The 16822-nt window shown below is 42.8% G+C and overlaps 2 protein-coding genes across 2 annotated transcripts; both read right to left on the reverse strand.

Moving 5' to 3' along the window:
• Positions 1–1051: 1051 nt before the first annotated feature.
• On the reverse strand, positions 1052–8015 carry LOC131723123 (mitochondrial import receptor subunit TOM22 homolog). The gene is made up of 3 exons (XM_059016565.1): positions 7868–8015; positions 6081–6198; positions 1052–4659 (listed from the first exon to the last, which is right to left on the reverse strand). The coding sequence occupies exons 1-3, from the start codon at positions 7942–7944 to the stop codon at positions 4585–4587; spliced, it is 270 nt and encodes an 89-aa protein (XP_058872548.1). The 5' UTR covers positions 7945–8015; the 3' UTR covers positions 1052–4584.
• Positions 8016–9985: 1970 nt separating this feature from the next.
• LOC131723073 (meiotic recombination protein DMC1/LIM15 homolog) lies at positions 9986–16482 on the reverse strand. Its single transcript, XM_059016408.1, has 8 exons — positions 16408–16482; positions 15420–15464; positions 14153–14299; positions 13436–13518; positions 12207–12259; positions 10967–11008; positions 10581–10653; positions 9986–10097 (listed from the first exon to the last, which is right to left on the reverse strand). Exons 1-8 carry the CDS (start codon positions 16462–16464, stop codon positions 9986–9988), a joined length of 612 nt encoding a protein of 203 aa, XP_058872391.1. The 5' UTR covers positions 16465–16482.
• Between the last annotated feature and the right edge of the window lie 340 nt (positions 16483–16822).

The following is a 16822-nucleotide window of genomic DNA, read 5'->3' on the forward strand; positions in this document are numbered from 1 at the left end:
CTGCCATTGAAGATCATTGAGGGTATAGTTAGCACACTGTGGTCCCATTCTACCAGCCTCACCCCATTGTAGCTGCCCTATACTTGTGCTACCATTGCCCCTCTGTGTAATACAGAACCATTGCAGTGCCGTTGTCTGTCTGTCTGCCATTGAAGATCATTGAGGGTATAGTTAGCACACTGTGGTCCCATTCTACCAGCCTCACCCCATTGTAGCTGCCCTATACTTGTGCTACCATTGCCCCTCAGTGTAATACAGAGCCATTGCAGTGCCGCTGTCTGTCTGTCTGCCATTGAAGATCATTGAGGGTATAGTTAGCACACTGTGGTCCCATTCTACCAGCCTCACCCCATTGTAGCTGCCCTATACTTGTGCTACCATTGCCCCTCAGTGTAATACAGAGCCATGGCAGTGCCGCTGTCTGTCTGTCTGCCATTGAAGATCATTGAGGGTATAGTTAGCTCACTGTGGTCCCATTCTACCAGCCTCACCCCATTGTAGCTGCCCTATACTTGTGCTACCATTGCCCCTCAGTGTAATACAGAGCCATTGCAGTGCCGCTGTCTGTCTGTCTGCCATTGAAGATCATTGAGGGTATAGTTAGCACACTGTGGTCCCATTCTACCAGCCTCACCCCATTGTAGCTGCCCTATACTTGTGCTACCATTGCCCCTCAGTGTAATACAGAGCCATGGCAGTGCCGCTGTCTGTCTGTCTGCCATTGAAGATCATTGAGGGTATAGTTAGCTCACTGTGGTCTACCAGCCTCACCCCATTGTAGCTGCCCTATACTTGTGCTACCATTGCCCCTCAGTGTAATACAGAGCCATGGCAGTGCCGCTGTCTGTCTGTCTGCCATTGAAGATCATTGAGGGTATAGTTAGCACACTGTGGTCCCATTCTACCAGCCTCACCCCATTGTAGCTGCCCTATACTTGTGCTACCAGTGTAATACAGAACCATTGCGGTGACATAAATGCTTTCTCGGCCGATCAAAGAGCAGCATTCCTCCCCACGAATGTGAAATGACTTCAAACGAGAGACAATGGAGTTGCTGCTGCATATCTTTATATCAACACACTGGCAGAGACGAGAAACAGTCAGCCACTCACAACAGATGTAAAAATATCTGGACATTACAGTGAAGCATTGCTTAAAGAGCGTGTGTGTGTATACACACACACATCAGCAGGATGTAAACACCATTTAATTGTTCTTACAATATTGAGAATTTATTTTCTCTACTGCTCAATTCAAACTTGTGTAGTCTTTTTATTTATGTATTTAGTTTGCTTCCTAGAGTTTAGAAACCATGTGATACTGTGACCTTGTGAATCTGCTCTCATAATTTACCATGCAGCCTGCGGAGCCGAAACATGAAAAAGTTTACAAGCAACAGGAGGCCGTCCAGCCCCTCAGAGCTCGTCCGGTTCCGAGCAGCTGATTGATCTCAAAACTCTGTCAAGTCGGGTCTTAAAGGATGCCAGTGATCCAGCATCAACAGCTAAACCGTTCCACCCCCACCCCCCTCTCTGTGTGAAGAAGTGTCTCCTTCCTGCTGTCCTGACCCATTCAGAACAATGCAAGGGAGAAGTAAAACTAAAATCTACAGCTCGGGCCAAAAGTTTTGCATCACCCTCTATATAAAATGAACTAATTTGGCTTCATAAAGTCGAATGAAACCTGCTGAATATTTGTTACGTTAACATTGAATTACACACCGCTTCGTAGTTTTCTATAAACTTTATGAAAAACTGACAAATAAAAAAATGTGACACTTTGAAATCTAACATGAAATACTACTGTACTACTATTATGGCTTCCGGTAGACCTCTTAGCAATATCATTGTGTAGTTTCTTTGATTAAAATATAATAAATATAAAATATCTAAATTATGTTCACACACATTATATATATATATATATATATATATATATATATATATATATATATAATGTCTCAATCCTAAAATTCTAGGTGATGCAAAACTATTGTCCAGAGCTGTAGATCCAGCTTTATGTCTTTAAAAGGGCCTCCATACACCTTCACAGCAACATCAGCTGTCCAGCTGGTAACTTACGCAGTTATGAAGCTGTCTAACACATGCAGTAACATTAATACAGTAACATCTAGAGCAGGGGTCTCCAAACCTGGTCCTGGGGAGCCCCTATCCAGCAGGTTTTATAGGTGTCTTTACATCAACAGTGGCTAAAGATCTGGAACACCTGTTAATCTTGGCTAATTAAGCCAATAATTGGTTCAATTAAGTAACTGAGATTGGTTGAAACGAAAACCAAGCAGCCACAGCAGATTGGAGACCACTGCTCTAGAACATAATCAGCTTGGCTTACACAGAAAACCACGGTTTTAAACCTTCGAATGCAGACATGTCTGCAGGTTGCCAATCGAACGTTTTCGAAGTCGTTTCTGTGGTTTGGGTGCGTATGTTTATCCTGCTTAAGGCAGGGGTGTCCCAAGACAGTACTTCCACCCCTGGTCTTTGTTCCAACCCTGTTCCACATTGTTCAACTGAACCAATTAAACAAACCTCCATCCAGACCCTGAACTGGTTCATTATCTCATTTTAACTGTAAAACCTGGAGTGGAATTACCCTCCAAAACTTTGATTGATTGGAAACCCCTGGCAAAAATAAAGTAAGGAAAAAAAAATAAAAAATACACCTGATGAGGACTCAGGCACATGTCCACTGTCACGTTTAAAAACATGTCTTACAAACGTAAAAAAAAAAAAAGTTTTTAAAATAAATCTTTCATTGCAGAATGTACTTTCATTAGTTAGGACTTCACAGGCTCTTCTTAAAGGCTATACAATCCCATACATGTTTGATTCATCTTGGCAGCGGCACTTGAAGGCTTAACACACGTCTAGTGTTCCAGAAGCCTGACACCTCGGAAACTTCTCGTATTTTACTGTAGAGCACAGGAGTGGAAATAAGAAATAAGACTCCTGCTGCACAGCAGTGTCACCCATTCCAGGTTTTACTGCTACCAGTTTGAATAGCCTCAGTCTGCATATAGAACAAGCTCAGGTGTGTCTTATTAGTAAACTCCTAGTGAAACCAGGACTGGATCAAACTGCTGTGGAACGGGGGTCTTATTTCCATCTCTGGAGCATTTTCAAATCTCCTTACTATACTTGCACCCCACCACTCCAAACTTTAAAGAATGATTTATTAACCCATCTCTTAACAGTACTAGATACAAACACAAACACAGGGACGTATGGCTGATAACTGATGTATACATTTTAGCATACTGAGATCCACCACTTAATTAAAAAAAAAAAAAAAAAACACCAAGCTGCAATATCAAAAACTATTGTTCAATCAATCTGTTTAGTTCATCATGTTGAAATTCCCCATCTACATTATTATTATTATTATTATTATTATTATTATTATTATTATTATTATTAATGCAGGGATGGAAATAAGACTTCTATTGCGTAGCAGTTTGATCTATTCGTAGTTTAACTATGAGTTTAATAATATTATTATTTATCTATTTAGCAGACGCTTTTGTCCAAGGTGACTTCAGCTGCAGAATCACTTACAACACCTTGCCCGAAAGACGGAGCACAAGGAGGTTAAGTGACTTTCTCAGAGTTACACGGTGAATGAGGCGGGATTTGAACCAGGGACCTCCTGGTTACAAGCCCCTTTTCTTTAACCACTGGACCACACAGCCTCCTACACTAGTAGTAAGACACACCTGAGCTTGTTAGCTAGACACACTGGGGCTAATCAAGCTGGTATCAGTAAAACCTGGAATGGGTGACACTGCTGTGCAATAGGAGTCTTATTTCCATTCCTGTTATTATTATATGAATTCAATTAATTTTCCTGTGATCAAGCAGCATCTCTGAATCATCATTTATGAAATGCAGCAGCAGTCGAAATACGGGTAAGAAATTTTCATGAAATAACAGAAATACACTGCCTGCTTACATAGTTACGCAAAACACGAACTCCACAACCGTTTATAATTCATCTGCATCTTTCCCAACTGCACCCCATCATTCCGGGATGGGAATAAGACTCCTATCGCACAGCAGTGCCACCCATCACAGGTTTTACTGCTACCAGCTTGATTAGCTCCAGCGTGTCTACGTAACACGCTCAGGTGTGTCTTTTTAATAAACTCCTAATGAAACCAGGAATGGATCAAACTGCTGTGGAACGGGAGTCTCACTTCCATCCCGGTCACATGTCATTTTCATACACACACCCCTCCCCACTGGAACATAGTTTAGTATTTGAGTTAATAAAATAGAAATTAACAGCAGCTGTCTGAGAGAGTCATTGCAGGGTGCTTTGTAGAGCAGCGAGGGCAGAGGGGCTCAGGTACTTCAGTGCTGAAAGGGTTAAGGGGATCAGGGCTGACGAAGGTTCAGATCAGAAGATTCATGTCACTGTTCCCTCCCTCCCTCCCTTCCTTCTCTCCTCTTGAGAAGGAGGTTCAGTTCTTGTGTCAGGGAGTCTGTGTACCGACCCCATGCTCTACTCTCTCTCCATCTCTGCCATTCCCAGACGTGCTCTCGATTCAGGACAATCGCTCCCGGATCACATTTTCCCGGGACCAGGCGGCATCATTCCCGCCATCCCTCCGGACATTCCCATGTTCGGACCCAACAGGATCTGAAAGAGAAAAAACGATCCGACCGGTCACGCGCAGGGATGTTCTCTGCATCAGGGTTTATCAAGTACATCGTAACGCCCATAGCCAAATCAGACTGCTTAGTTCACTCACATTCTATGTGCAGGGACAGAAATAAGACCCCCGCTGCAGGTTTTACTGCCAGCTTGATTAGCCACAGTGTGTATAGGTAACAAGCCTGGGTGTATCTTATTACTAAACACACAGTGAAACCACGGATGGATCAAATGGCTATGCAACGGGAGTCTTATTGCCATCCTTGCATGGGATTTTGCAAAGGGTTTCTCTTGCATTGCAATGTGAAGCATTCAAATTGCTGTAACAGCCTTTCGGGGAGGAAAACAGAACCTTTCGCTGGACCAAAGCCTTCGATACTAAACCAATGAGCCGCCTGCCTTAACCTGCGGTAGACAGAGTTGACACTGTGTGCGTCACACTGTCTTCACTTCCACCAGAGTCCACAGGGTGGCACTGTGGCTCCCGTATTTACAATGATGAATGATTAAGACGTTTGCCCAAATGTTAGTCTGCGAGACTAGGACTCAAAGCAGAGAAAAATTACAATTAAATATTGAAGCTACAGTACACAGAAACACTCCGGAAGATTGCAAACACCACGACACAACCGACACTGAATCACGCTTTTGTAACCTCAAGGGGAATCATCCTAATTCCCTTTTTTTTTTTTTTGCTGGTTCCCTGATGCCTCATTGAACAGGTTGCAGCAGATGCAAAATGCCACAGCACGAATATTTCCAGAATATTTGTCGTAGTCCCCCAGTTTTAAGGTCACTACATTGGCTTTCTATGAAGCAGCAGAAGCACCGATTTCAAAACACTGCTCCACACTTACAAGGCTCTTCATGGTCCTGTCTGTCTGTGCCAGTTACTTATTCCCTATAAAGCGCCTCCTACTTCGAGATCTGCAGTGATGGTCTCTTGGTTATTCCAAGAACTTGATTAAAACCTGACCGGTTCGAGGGATTTTAGTTCGCGAGCTTCTTCACTTGGGAACTCACTTCCAGGTTTTATCTGGAATTCTGAGACAGTATTTTTAAATCTAAGCTCAAAACGTCTCTCTTTGATTTGGCCTTTTCACTGGCGAGCAGTTTGGAACTCTTTTGGCTTCCTGTTTGTTTCCGTAAAGCGTCCTGGGATGTTTGCACACAAAGGACGCTATATAAACGATATTGGCATGGTCTGCTACAGCACAGTAAAAAGAATGTGTATTCGGAGTGTAGTCATCTCCTCTGTTGAGGCTCTGGGGTTTGACATAGATGTTTCCTGACGGCAGGTGTCATCACTGGACTGCTGGTGCTGTTTACAATCTGGTTTTGGGTTCTGCATCAATGTTAGTCTAGTAGACCCAGGCGTTTCTCATGGCCAGGCAGGGCAGTGTTACCTGTCTCTGCTGCTGCAGTTGCTGCTGCTCCAGCTGCAGCTTCTCGGTCTCGAAGACGACGGGCAGAACCAGAATCATGAAGGAGGTGGTGCCGACCCACAGGGCAGAGCGGGTGAAGCTGCAGACACAGAGAGGGGAAGCAACGGGTCATTAGCAGAGCTGGGGCCAGTTACAATTATACCATATTGATCAATCATAGTTCAATTACACACCTTTCCAAGCTTAATCATTCTCAGTACCATGTTGCGTTTTACATTGAGAGATCACTATTCTCATGTTTTCAACCACTTTGTGACCCCCGTTTGTTTGAATAAGCGTTCTATAGTGTGTTTCTGTATTTATACCCATGATCACTGCTGGGTAGAATAAACAGAGTGAATGCGTTAACGTGGGGAGCTATTTGTTACTTTTTAGTGTAATTATAATTGCAATTACTGCAGCATAATTGTAACTACTTATAACTAAACAAACTAGCATTGCAATTTCAGCAAACGACTATGCTACAACTATAATTCTAATTGACCCCTAAGCAGCATCATTCAATAAACAGCGCTCAGTTCGCCCCACATCTACCCTGAGCTTAAAGTCAAACGTTTTGCTGTTGCATAAAAGTACGTGTTAATTAAAGTGACTGTAGCCAACAGAAAAGTTCCATACACCCTCCTGCCACTCCTCTCCTTTCACTGTTCACCAATGGGCAGTTTTGAAAGATGCACATGTTTTTACCAAACTTCTGTTTTCACCTGGCACTACACTAGGTTAAGAAATCTGTTTGCAAGCCCTGCTTTCAGTTAGTGTTGCACTTCCTTGCTCACTTGGGAGGGTGAAAGTGTCCCCACCCCTTCAAGGTCGTGTGTCCTATCAGTAACCAATCAGCTGCTTCCCCTAATGACTGACAGCTATGCAAGCCTATGTAGTGAATACATAGCTAAGATTTACAAAATGTAATGTGTCAGCTGCAACCCCTTTAATGTAAAAGATAGAAACAACTTCATTATTATTTATTTCTTAGCAGACATCCTTACCCAGGGAGAATTATGACTTTTAGTACTCCAGTAGTCTCTGTGTATAGGAACACCTCTGAAGAGAACACTTTGCCTAAAAGAACACCCTTCTGGTGAAACAGATTGTTCCCATTGTAAATGCTCTGCCTAAAAGGAACAGGAACTTCCCTTAAAAGAACTCCTTTTTGACACCGCTAGTGATGCATCGCTACCGATTCAAAACTGATACAGCACTGTTTTGTATCTGTTAACTCATCATCACCATCAAATTCAAATGGTTTATTCAAACTTTTCAAAACTGGCTTGTCACCGCGAGAGTAATCTAGAGCTGCTGCTGCTGCATTTAATGTGTGTGGGGCTGTGCTGTGTTAATAACCATTGTGTTAACATTCATTCTCGTTTTCATAATTACTGTTAGAGCTGCTGCATTTTTACCATATGTACGGGTGCTTTGTTAATGTAGTTTGTCAGTTAGTTTATTATTATAGTTCATTAACATACGCTTGCCTATTGCTTTTCTCTTACCTATTCTGTTCATTTCATATGCTGATGCACGTGTGTCACGACATAAATACATTTTGTATTTATGGATTCATATTGTGACTGGTCTTGGCATATTGTGTCCGGTGGTCAACTCTGTCTTGGAGAACACTTCGCTTGCTTCCCGAGGGGTGTTCTCTCAGCCAGCGATTGCTGGACTCTGTATGTATCTGTATTAAAGTCAGTAACAGTATATTCCGACCCTGCAGTATCCCGTCACCAGTGCTCCTTTCCGCGGCTCACCTGTACATGGTCTTGGCGAGGGAGAGGGAGCAGTGGAGCGTGGCTCCGGCCGCAGAGCGCATCCCTTCAGGAAACATCTCCGTCAAACCCCAGAGCCGCTCCGGCAGAGTCTCCTCCAACTGGGGAGGGGCGTCAGAGACAAACACACCTCAAGTACATTTCTACAATCCTCTTTACTGTTATGTGCCGTTTGCTTCAATCATTCTAAGTGGTTCTGGGTCAGGGCTGGCAAGAAGACTCCTATTGCACAGCAGCGTCATCCATTCCAGGTTTTACGACCAGCTTAATTAGTGTGTATATTTATTTATTTAGTTCTTAGCAGACGCCCTTATCCAGGGCGACTTACAATTGTTACAAGATATCACATTATTATTACATACAATTAAATTATTTTTTACATATTATTTTTTACATACAATTACCCATTTATACAGTTGGGTTTTTACTGGAGCAATTTAGGTAAAGTACCTTGCTCAAGGGTACAGCAGCAGTGTCCCCACCTGGGATTGAACCCACGACCCTCCGGTCAAGAGTCCAGAGCCCTGACCACTACTCCACACTGCTGTATATGTAAGAAGCTCAGGTGTGTTAGACTCCCAGTGAAATCAGGAATGGATCAAACTCGTATGCAATATAAGTCTTATTTCCATCCCTGCTTTTTATAAAGCTAACAAGAGGCAAGGTAATGTGTTTTAAAGATGGTCAGCACTCCTTAAAGAAGGTCAGTAATACGGTTACAGGGATAACAATAAGTCTCCCACTGCACAGCAGCGTGATCCAGTCCAGCTTTTACTGCTACCAGCTTGATTAGTCCCAGTGTGTCTAGCTAACAAGCTCAGGTGTGTTATTATTAAACTCCTAGTGAAACCAGGACTGGATCACACTGCTGTGCAACGGGAGTCTTATGTAATCGGTAACCTCACACCGTAGGGAAAATTCACGAAGGTGAACGTTACCAGGGGGTAACATTAGGCTGTGATACCGGCTGCGGGGATCACGTTTAGAATAACGTACCCGTTAAAAACGACTGAAGGTGCATGCTTTTAATTAAGAGGACTGTACACTGCTTCATACAGAACGACTGAAGCTACACAGTGACAGGGCTGCCCCCAGGTTAGTTTAATATTCAAACAGCGTCACACCTCCGTATCGCCAGCGTTTCTGTCTTTAATACAGACCAGAGAGGCAATTAAACAGAATATACCCAAGAGACTTTCTCATGCACTCTGTGTATGACAGACCAGACCAGGGTGCGCAAGAATGAAATACGCTCTCAACTTGATTATAAGTAGACACCGAACTCTAAAGCTGTGGTCAAAAGTTTAGCCTCCCCCTATAGCATGAACTAATTTTGCTACATAAAGTCGAATGAAAGTTGCTGAGTAATGTTACGTTAAAATATTGAATTCCATACTGCTTTTTTAACGAAAAACTGACAGAAATGTAAAATTGTAGTTTCTTTGATTACACAATGTTAAATAAAAGATCGCATATAGTTTTCTTTTTTTTTTTTAATGTCTCAATCCTAAAATTCTAGGCGATGCATAACTTATGGCCGTAGCTGTGCATGGATGACTCAGATGTCTGTGTTGTGTGTGTGTGTGTGTGGGACGGTGGGGGGGTCCTGATCTCCTGGGTTGAAGCAGAGCTCTAACCATGAGCTCTTCAGCTCTTACTGGTGCAAGGGTTAGGGGAGAGCTCTCTTACTGGTGCAAGGGTTAGGGAGAGCTCTCTTACTGGTGCGAGGGTTAGGGGAGAGCTCTCTTACTGGTGCAAGGGTTAGGGGAGAGCTCTCTTACTGGTGTAAGGGTTAGGGGAGAGCTCTCTTACTGGTTCAAGGGTTAGGGGAGAGCTCTCTTACTGGTGCAAGGGTTAGGGGAGAGCTCTCTTATTGGTGTAAGGGTTAGGGGAGAGCTCTCTTACTGGTGTAAGGGTTAGGGGAGAGCTCTCTTACTGGTGCAAGGGTTAGGGGAGAGCTCTCTTACTGGTGTAAGGGTTAGGGGAGAGCTCTCTTACTGGTGTAAGGGTTAGGGGAGAGCTCTCTTACTGGTGCAAGGGTTAGGGAGAGCTCTCTTACTGGTGTAAGGGTAAGGGGAGAGCTCTCTTACTGGTGTGAGGTTAGGGGAGAGCTCTCTTACTGGTGTAGGCGCGCGCGTACAGCACGTTGTCCAGCACGGCGTCCTGGTCCACGTTGAATCGGTCAGCGATGTCCTTCAGTCGATCAGGGCGGCTGTGTGGCGGCGGGGATAAGGAGAGCAGCTCTTTTTAAATACAGTCACACCGCTGGCCTCTCTCGGTAAGAGATGGGGTCCTGAACTCAAGTGATTTCCAGAGGCCTAGTTTAATTGGACTGCAAGAACCCCATAGTAAAAGCACAGCAAAATGTAATAAAGCACAGTGAAATCTAAAACACAAGGAAGCATTGTAAAGCACAGAGAGGTCTGGTAAAGCATAGGGAAGCATTGTAAAGCACAGAGAGGTCTGGTAAAGCATAGGGAAGCATTGTAAAGCACAGAGAGGTCTGGTAAAGCATAGGGAAGCATTGTAAAGCACAGAGAGGTCTGGTAAAGCATAGGGAAGCATTGTAAAGCACAGAGAGGTCTGGTAAAGCATAGGGAAGCATTGTAAAGCACAGAGAGGTATGGTAAAGCATAGGGAAGCATTGTAAACTCCTATAAGGGAATGGCGGGTGGGGTCGAGCTGGGAAGGATACAAGGTGTTCTCCGTGTCGATGAAGATGATTTTCCCTCCGGAGTATCCCGCTGCTCCAGGGAGCTGAGCCGTCACTAGAGAACAACAGCAACGGGAGTGAGCTGAGTGTTCATATAGCAGAGTTTATAAAGGACTGGATCAGAAAGAGGCAAAGGAACCCAATGCATGAATGAGGTCTGGAATCAATAACACCCATTCTACTGCACAGTAGAGTGTTTAACTCGGCTTTCTTTAATAGGAGACTCTTGTTGCCAACCAGAGTGTCCGAATGTATATACAAATCTGTGCAATAAACCCGCCTGCTTCAAAACTGTTTGAGTGTTTATTTTACACGGGTCTGGAGAGCAGACGGCACCGGGTTCGAAATGCGATTTCAAAACGACTCACCGCACAGCGTGTGGGAGAGCTGCGTCTTTCCCGTCCGGAATTCTGAGGAAACAAAAGGAAACAGGGATGAAAACAGCGGGATTGAGGCCGGCTAGAGGAATGTGTGTGTGTTAGTGTGTGTGTGTGTGCTGGTTGTGTGAATGTGTGTGTGTGTGCTGGTGGTGTGTTAGACACTGAGCTTGCAGAGGAGTGAATGGGGCAGCTGTCGCAACCCATATTCAAGTTTACCACGGTAGTTTTGCATTGCATTTTTGTAGGTTTTCCCCATGGTTATATCATGCATTTACCATAGTTTACCCTGGTTTGTCATGTTTATTAATATGCTTTACCACACCTCTCTGTGCTTTGCAGTGCTTCCCCATGCTTTATTGTAGCTCTCAGTGCTTTACAATGCTTCCCTATGCTTTACCAGACCTCTCTGTGCTTTACAATGCTTCCCTATGCTTTACCAGACCTCTCTGTGCTTTACAATGCTTCCCTATGCTTTACCAGACCTCTCTGTGCTTTACAATGCTTCCCTATGCTTTACCAGACCTCTCTGTGCTTTACAATGCTTCCCTATGCTTTACCAGACTTCTCTTTGCTTTACAATGCTTGTCTATGCTTTACAATGCTTGTCTATGCTTTAGCTTTCACTGTGCTTTATTACACTTTGTTATGCTTTTACTGTGGTAAACTTTTATAAGGGTGATAAGAGTCTCAAAAGCTACATTTACTGCTCACTATACAAACACGTAGACACACGCACTCAAACTCACAAAATAACAAACACACACGCGCAGAGACAGACAGACACAAGCAGAGACACATAGACAATCACACACAAACACACACACACAATCAACAACAGCTTGGACTGACGACAGTTACATGTACAGCTATGGCTAAAAGTTTTGCCTCATCCTATAGAGTGAACTAATTTTGCTTTATAAAGTTGAAAGAAACCTGTTGAATAATGTTACGTTAACATACTGAATTACACAGCGCTTTGTAGTTTTCAATGTACTTGATTTGTGATCCATTTGCGATATTATTTTGTAGTTTCTTTGATTAGATAATGTTAAATGTTCATAGTTTTTTTTTTTTTTTTTTTAATTCTGTCTCAATCCTATGCTTGGGTATAGTTGTACAGGTGGGCAGTTACATTCAATAAGTGACACTCACACACACACACACACACACACAGACACACACAAACGCACACAGACACACACACACACACACACACACTGTAACTCACCTCCAAATGCCTCAGTGATGGCCATGCTCTCAACTCCCCCTCCTAACAGTTTGCTGCAGAGACAAACAGGGAAGAACTCAAAGTACACTCACTGCTGGCTATCAATTCTACATGTATCAATGGAAAAGAATGGACTGCACTACACCTGCAGCACACTGCAGCACAGCGATCTTTAAATTACCCCTATTCTGTTGTACTTTTAGATATTTTAGATTTTCTTGCATTCTTTGGGGGTACTATTAAAAAAAATTATTAAGCGCTAGGAGAAATATTCTAAACTTGAACGAACGCTGTTTTGAAATGGTGGCGAAAATGACCATGTTGGTATTTGTTCACACAAACAAAGGTTAGCATCACTCTATAGAATTAACCAATTTTGCTTCATAAAGTCGAATGTTAAAACTTTACAATGCATTAGTAAGAACTCATCTAGAATATTGTCTTCCGTTCTGGTCACCTTGTTACAAAAAGGATATTGCTGCTCTAGAAAGTGCAAAGAAGAGCGACCAGAATAATCCCGGGTTTAAAAAGCATGTCGTATGCAGACAGGCTAAAAGAATTGAATCTATTCAGTCTTGAACAAAGAAGACTACGCGGTGATCTAAGTCAAGCATTCAAAATTCTAAAAGGTATTGACAATGTCGACCCAGGAGACTTTTTCGACCTGAAAAAAGAAACAAGGACCAGGGGTCACAAATGGAGATTAGATAAAGGGGCATTCAGAACAGAAGATAGGAGGCACTTTTTTACACAGAGAATTATGAGGGTCTGGAACCAACTCCCCAGTAATGTTGTTGAAGCTGACACCCTAGGATCCTTCAAGAAGCTGCTTGATGAGATTCTGGGATCAATAAGCTACTAACAACCAAACGAGCAAGATGGGCTGAATGGCCTCCTCATGTTTGCAAACTTTCTTATGTTCTTATGTTCTTTTGAAACCTGCTGAATAATGATACGTTAACATATTGAACTGCATACCGCTTTGTAGTTTTCCAGATACTTAACGAAAAACTGACAAAATACTACTGTACTACTATTATGGCATCCGGTAGACTTTATTTGCAATGTCATTTTGTAGTTTCTTTGATTACACAATGTTAAATAAAAGATCTAAATTATGTTCATAGTTTTATTTTTATTTTTATTATGTCTCAATCCTAAAATTCTAGGTGATGCAAAACTCTTGGCCATAGCTACACACTGTTGTGTTTTCCGCGCTGTCATCTTACTCAAACTCCTGGCTTCCTGTGGAGATGTGAAACACTGTCTTCCTCTTCTCACTGTACTCGAAGGCTGTCAGAAACCCCGGCTCCTGAAACACACACACACAGAGACTCTGAGACACAGACCCACACAGAGACACACACACACACACTCAAAAACACAGGAACACACTGAGACACACAGAGACACAGACCCACAGACAAACACACACACACACATACACACTCACTCAGAAACACAGAGACACACACACAGAAACACAAAGAGAACACAGACAGTCACAGACAGGAACACACAGAGACACACTCAGAAACACAAAGACACACAGAAACACACTCAGAAACAGAGACACACAGACAGGAACACACAGAGAACACAGAAACACACAGACACACACACTTAGAAACACACAGACAGGAACACACAGAGAACACAGAAACACAAAGACACGCACAGTTAGAAACACTGAGACACACAGGTGAGGGGTGAGAGGTGAGTATTCGTACTGGTTGGCAGCGTGGTAGTGAAGGCTAATGCCCAGCCCAGTTTAACCCTTTTATTTTGTGCCTGTTTTTGTGTTTGTTTAATAAACTTGCCAGCGCTTAAACTGTAGCTTTCTGTCTCTGGGTCTCTTCCCTGCCGGTAACAGCCTGGGCTGTGACGCTGCCCTGTCACAAGATGACAGTAAAGAGAAGGGAGTAAAGAGAAGGGAGGTTTCTTACCACCAGCTTGTTGGCTGCCTCTTTGATCTTGTCCACTTTGGCCTCGGACAGCCCCTTGATGTTGCACAGAGTGCGGCGCGTTGTCATCTGGATGCCCTTGACAGTGCAGATCCCCACAGTCTTCAGCTTCTTGATGTCAGCCACGTTCTGAGAGGGGAGCAACGTTGAAACATTTGAACTAACACTGCATAGGAGGCTTGGGGATCCAGTGGTTAGAGAAAGGGGCTTGCTACCAGGAGGCTGAAATCCCGGCTCAGCCACTGACTCGCTGTGTGTGACCCTGAGCAAGTCACCTCCAGATGAGAAGTAAAAGAAACGCGGTCCTGCATTGGGTTCCTCTGCATCTTTCTAATACAGTCCTTTACAAATATGATGAATGACTACCAATGTGGTCTAAGTTAAAACTAAAAGTAACCACGTCAAGTAGTCTATACTTTCAGCTAACATTTGTATATTTAAAGGGACGTTTCTTATTGTTTAGTTTCCTAATAATATTTAATTCCTTACCTGCTTGTTAATGTCCTGTTAGGTGTGTTCTGCATTCTGTGTTCTTGGATTCTGTTTCTGCTCCCCTCACTTACCCCACAAACACACTTTTTTCAGAAGCATTTTTATATTGTTAAGGTCAGTAAACATGGATCATAATTAGGGCTGGAACTTTTCGGTTTTTATTTCCCTAATCTGCCCCCCACCCCTTAAATGTTAATTAGTAGCTATCTCTGCATCCTAATAAGAAAACTATTCAAACTGGGTTTAAGATCATTTGTTTTCTTTGCTACAATCGAGGAGATTTTAAATGCTGGACTTGCTATCAGTTCACTCCAGACTGGGTATGTAATGCTAGAAAGGAAATCTGTCAGGACAACTCTGTTAAACGAGTGTGGAAAATAACAAAAGCACAATGATCAAACGATGCGAGTGCAAGAATCAAATGCTATTGGGATTGAGGGATGAGCAAGTTATTTGTCACTTCTGTCTGTCAGATTCTGGCTCGGTCATGATGTGAAGGTAAAAAACAAGTGGCATGCTTTTGTAATTAACAGCTTTTTTTTTTCTGAGTTGAATTAGGAAACGGAATCGGTTCAAAATTAGTTTAAAGGGATGTCAAGTGATCAAAAACCAAACCTGAAAACTCCAAGCCCTTATCATAACGAAGCAGGGACTTTTCCAGCACTCTGCATGACAACGCTGCCCCTCTATCACAGCAGAGGGACGCGACTCAGGCATCAAAGCGGTGCTGATTTCATTGTGCATATATTGTACTCACAATTCCATGTTTCTGCAGGAGATCGATGTCCTGGAAAAACGACTCCTGTTAAAAAAAAAACAATTAAGAAAAAAAGAGACAAGAAAAGGAATCAACGGAGTTGTACCTGTCTGTGACTCGTTAGCCTCCATTAAACACTTCCTCACGTTGACTTTTGCAGCTACTCAAGTTAATGTTAGGGTACATTGAAGACTATGGGAATGTGAATCAGGAGACGATAATTGCTATCTATTCTCTTTGACTCGTATGGATTAATATAGTGTTGCTACTGTATTAGAAGTTAAGTAAAACAACTTGTGTTGTTGACTGCGATTGTATTGGTGTCTGATTATTCCTAATACATTCTGGGTGTATTTTTAAAACACATTGGTGAGGACTGATCTAACAGCAGGTATTCAAGAAATCCATTCATTACAGAGTAAGAACAATATTGCGTTACATGTCCCTGTAATTTTTCTTTTCATTGTTAACATCCTGACAACTTTTTACACTTAAGTCTGATTCAAAGCTCTTTCTAAATCCCCATTGCACTGTATTGTATTGTATTGTATTGTATAAGAGAGAGCAATGATCACGCCCTCAGAGGAATACACAGGTGTGCTTCTCAAACCTGGTCCTCGGGACCCCCTGTGTCTTCTGATTTAATTCCAACTGAGCTCTCAATTACTTAAATTCAACCCTCAATTGAACTGATCATTGGTTTAATAATTTGACTTTTTTTAAGTTTTCAGCTCCTTTCAAGTTACTTATTATACAACTTCATAGTCACCTTGAATTCTGCAACTGTTTTAAGATTTGAAAACAATAATAAAAAAAGGTCTAATTAAGCCAATTATTAGTTCAGTTAAGGGTTTAGTTAAGTAATTGAGAGCTTGGCTGGAATGAAAACCAGCAGCCACAGGGGGTCCCGGATCCCTGGTTGAGATAGCTCTGTAGAGAGTTAGTTTAGTTAGAATGGCTTGAGATTGTTTGAACCCTGTTTTAATACCTCGTCGTCCTGGAAGGCCACTTCATCCTCCACCACCTGGTCTTCAGCTGATTTCATAGCGACAGGGAGTAGGGAACGCTGTGGAGAGAGCAGAAGGGGAGGTAGAGCTGGGAAAAAATATTAAACACAAACAAATAATGGGATCAATGAAGTTAATTGAGAGCTGAAGTTGGAATGAAAACCAGGAGACCCTGCAGAGGCCCCTCGAGGCCTGGAGTCCGACACCCTGGGTGCAGTGTGAGCGTCTCTCTCTATCACACACATCCTTTTCCTATCTGTTCATTAAATATACCTGGTGAAAACACAGTATGGTGTAATACAGCACAATTTGCAGGGCTCAGCAATGGCTAATCAAATAGCACTGAAGCCCAGCTGTAGTTGTGGGAGTATGTTTTTCTATTCAAACAGCCCCTGA

This window comes from Acipenser ruthenus, chromosome 53 (genome assembly GCF_902713425.1).
Source record: "Acipenser ruthenus chromosome 53, fAciRut3.2 maternal haplotype, whole genome shotgun sequence".
NCBI lineage: Eukaryota > Metazoa > Chordata > Actinopteri > Acipenseriformes > Acipenseridae > Acipenser > Acipenser ruthenus.

Excerpts from the sequence above, each read along its gene's own strand:
- LOC131723123 (XM_059016565.1), bottom strand. The coding sequence starts at position 7,944 with ATGTTTCCTGAAGGGATGCGCTCTGCGGCCGGAGCCACGCTCCACTGC. Across the intron at positions 6,199-7,867 it reads CTCGCCAAGACCATGTACAG|CTTCACCCGCTCTGCCCTGT; the intron begins GTGAGCCGCGGA and ends CTGTGTCTGCAG. Across the intron at positions 4,660-6,080 it reads AACTGCAGCAGCAGAGACAG|ATCCTGTTGGGTCCGAACAT; the intron begins GTAACACTGCCC and ends TTTCTCTTTCAG.
- LOC131723073 (XM_059016408.1), bottom strand. The coding sequence starts at position 16,464 with ATGAAATCAGCTGAAGACCAGGTGGTGGAGGATGAAGTGGCCTTCCAG. Across the intron at positions 15,465-16,407 it reads TGGCCTTCCAGGACGACGAG|GAGTCGTTTTTCCAGGACAT; the intron begins GTATTAAAACAG and ends TTTTTTTAACAG. Across the intron at positions 10,098-10,580 it reads ATCGACACGGAGAACACCTT|CCGCCCTGATCGACTGAAGG; the intron begins GTATCCTTCCCA and ends GCCGCCACACAG.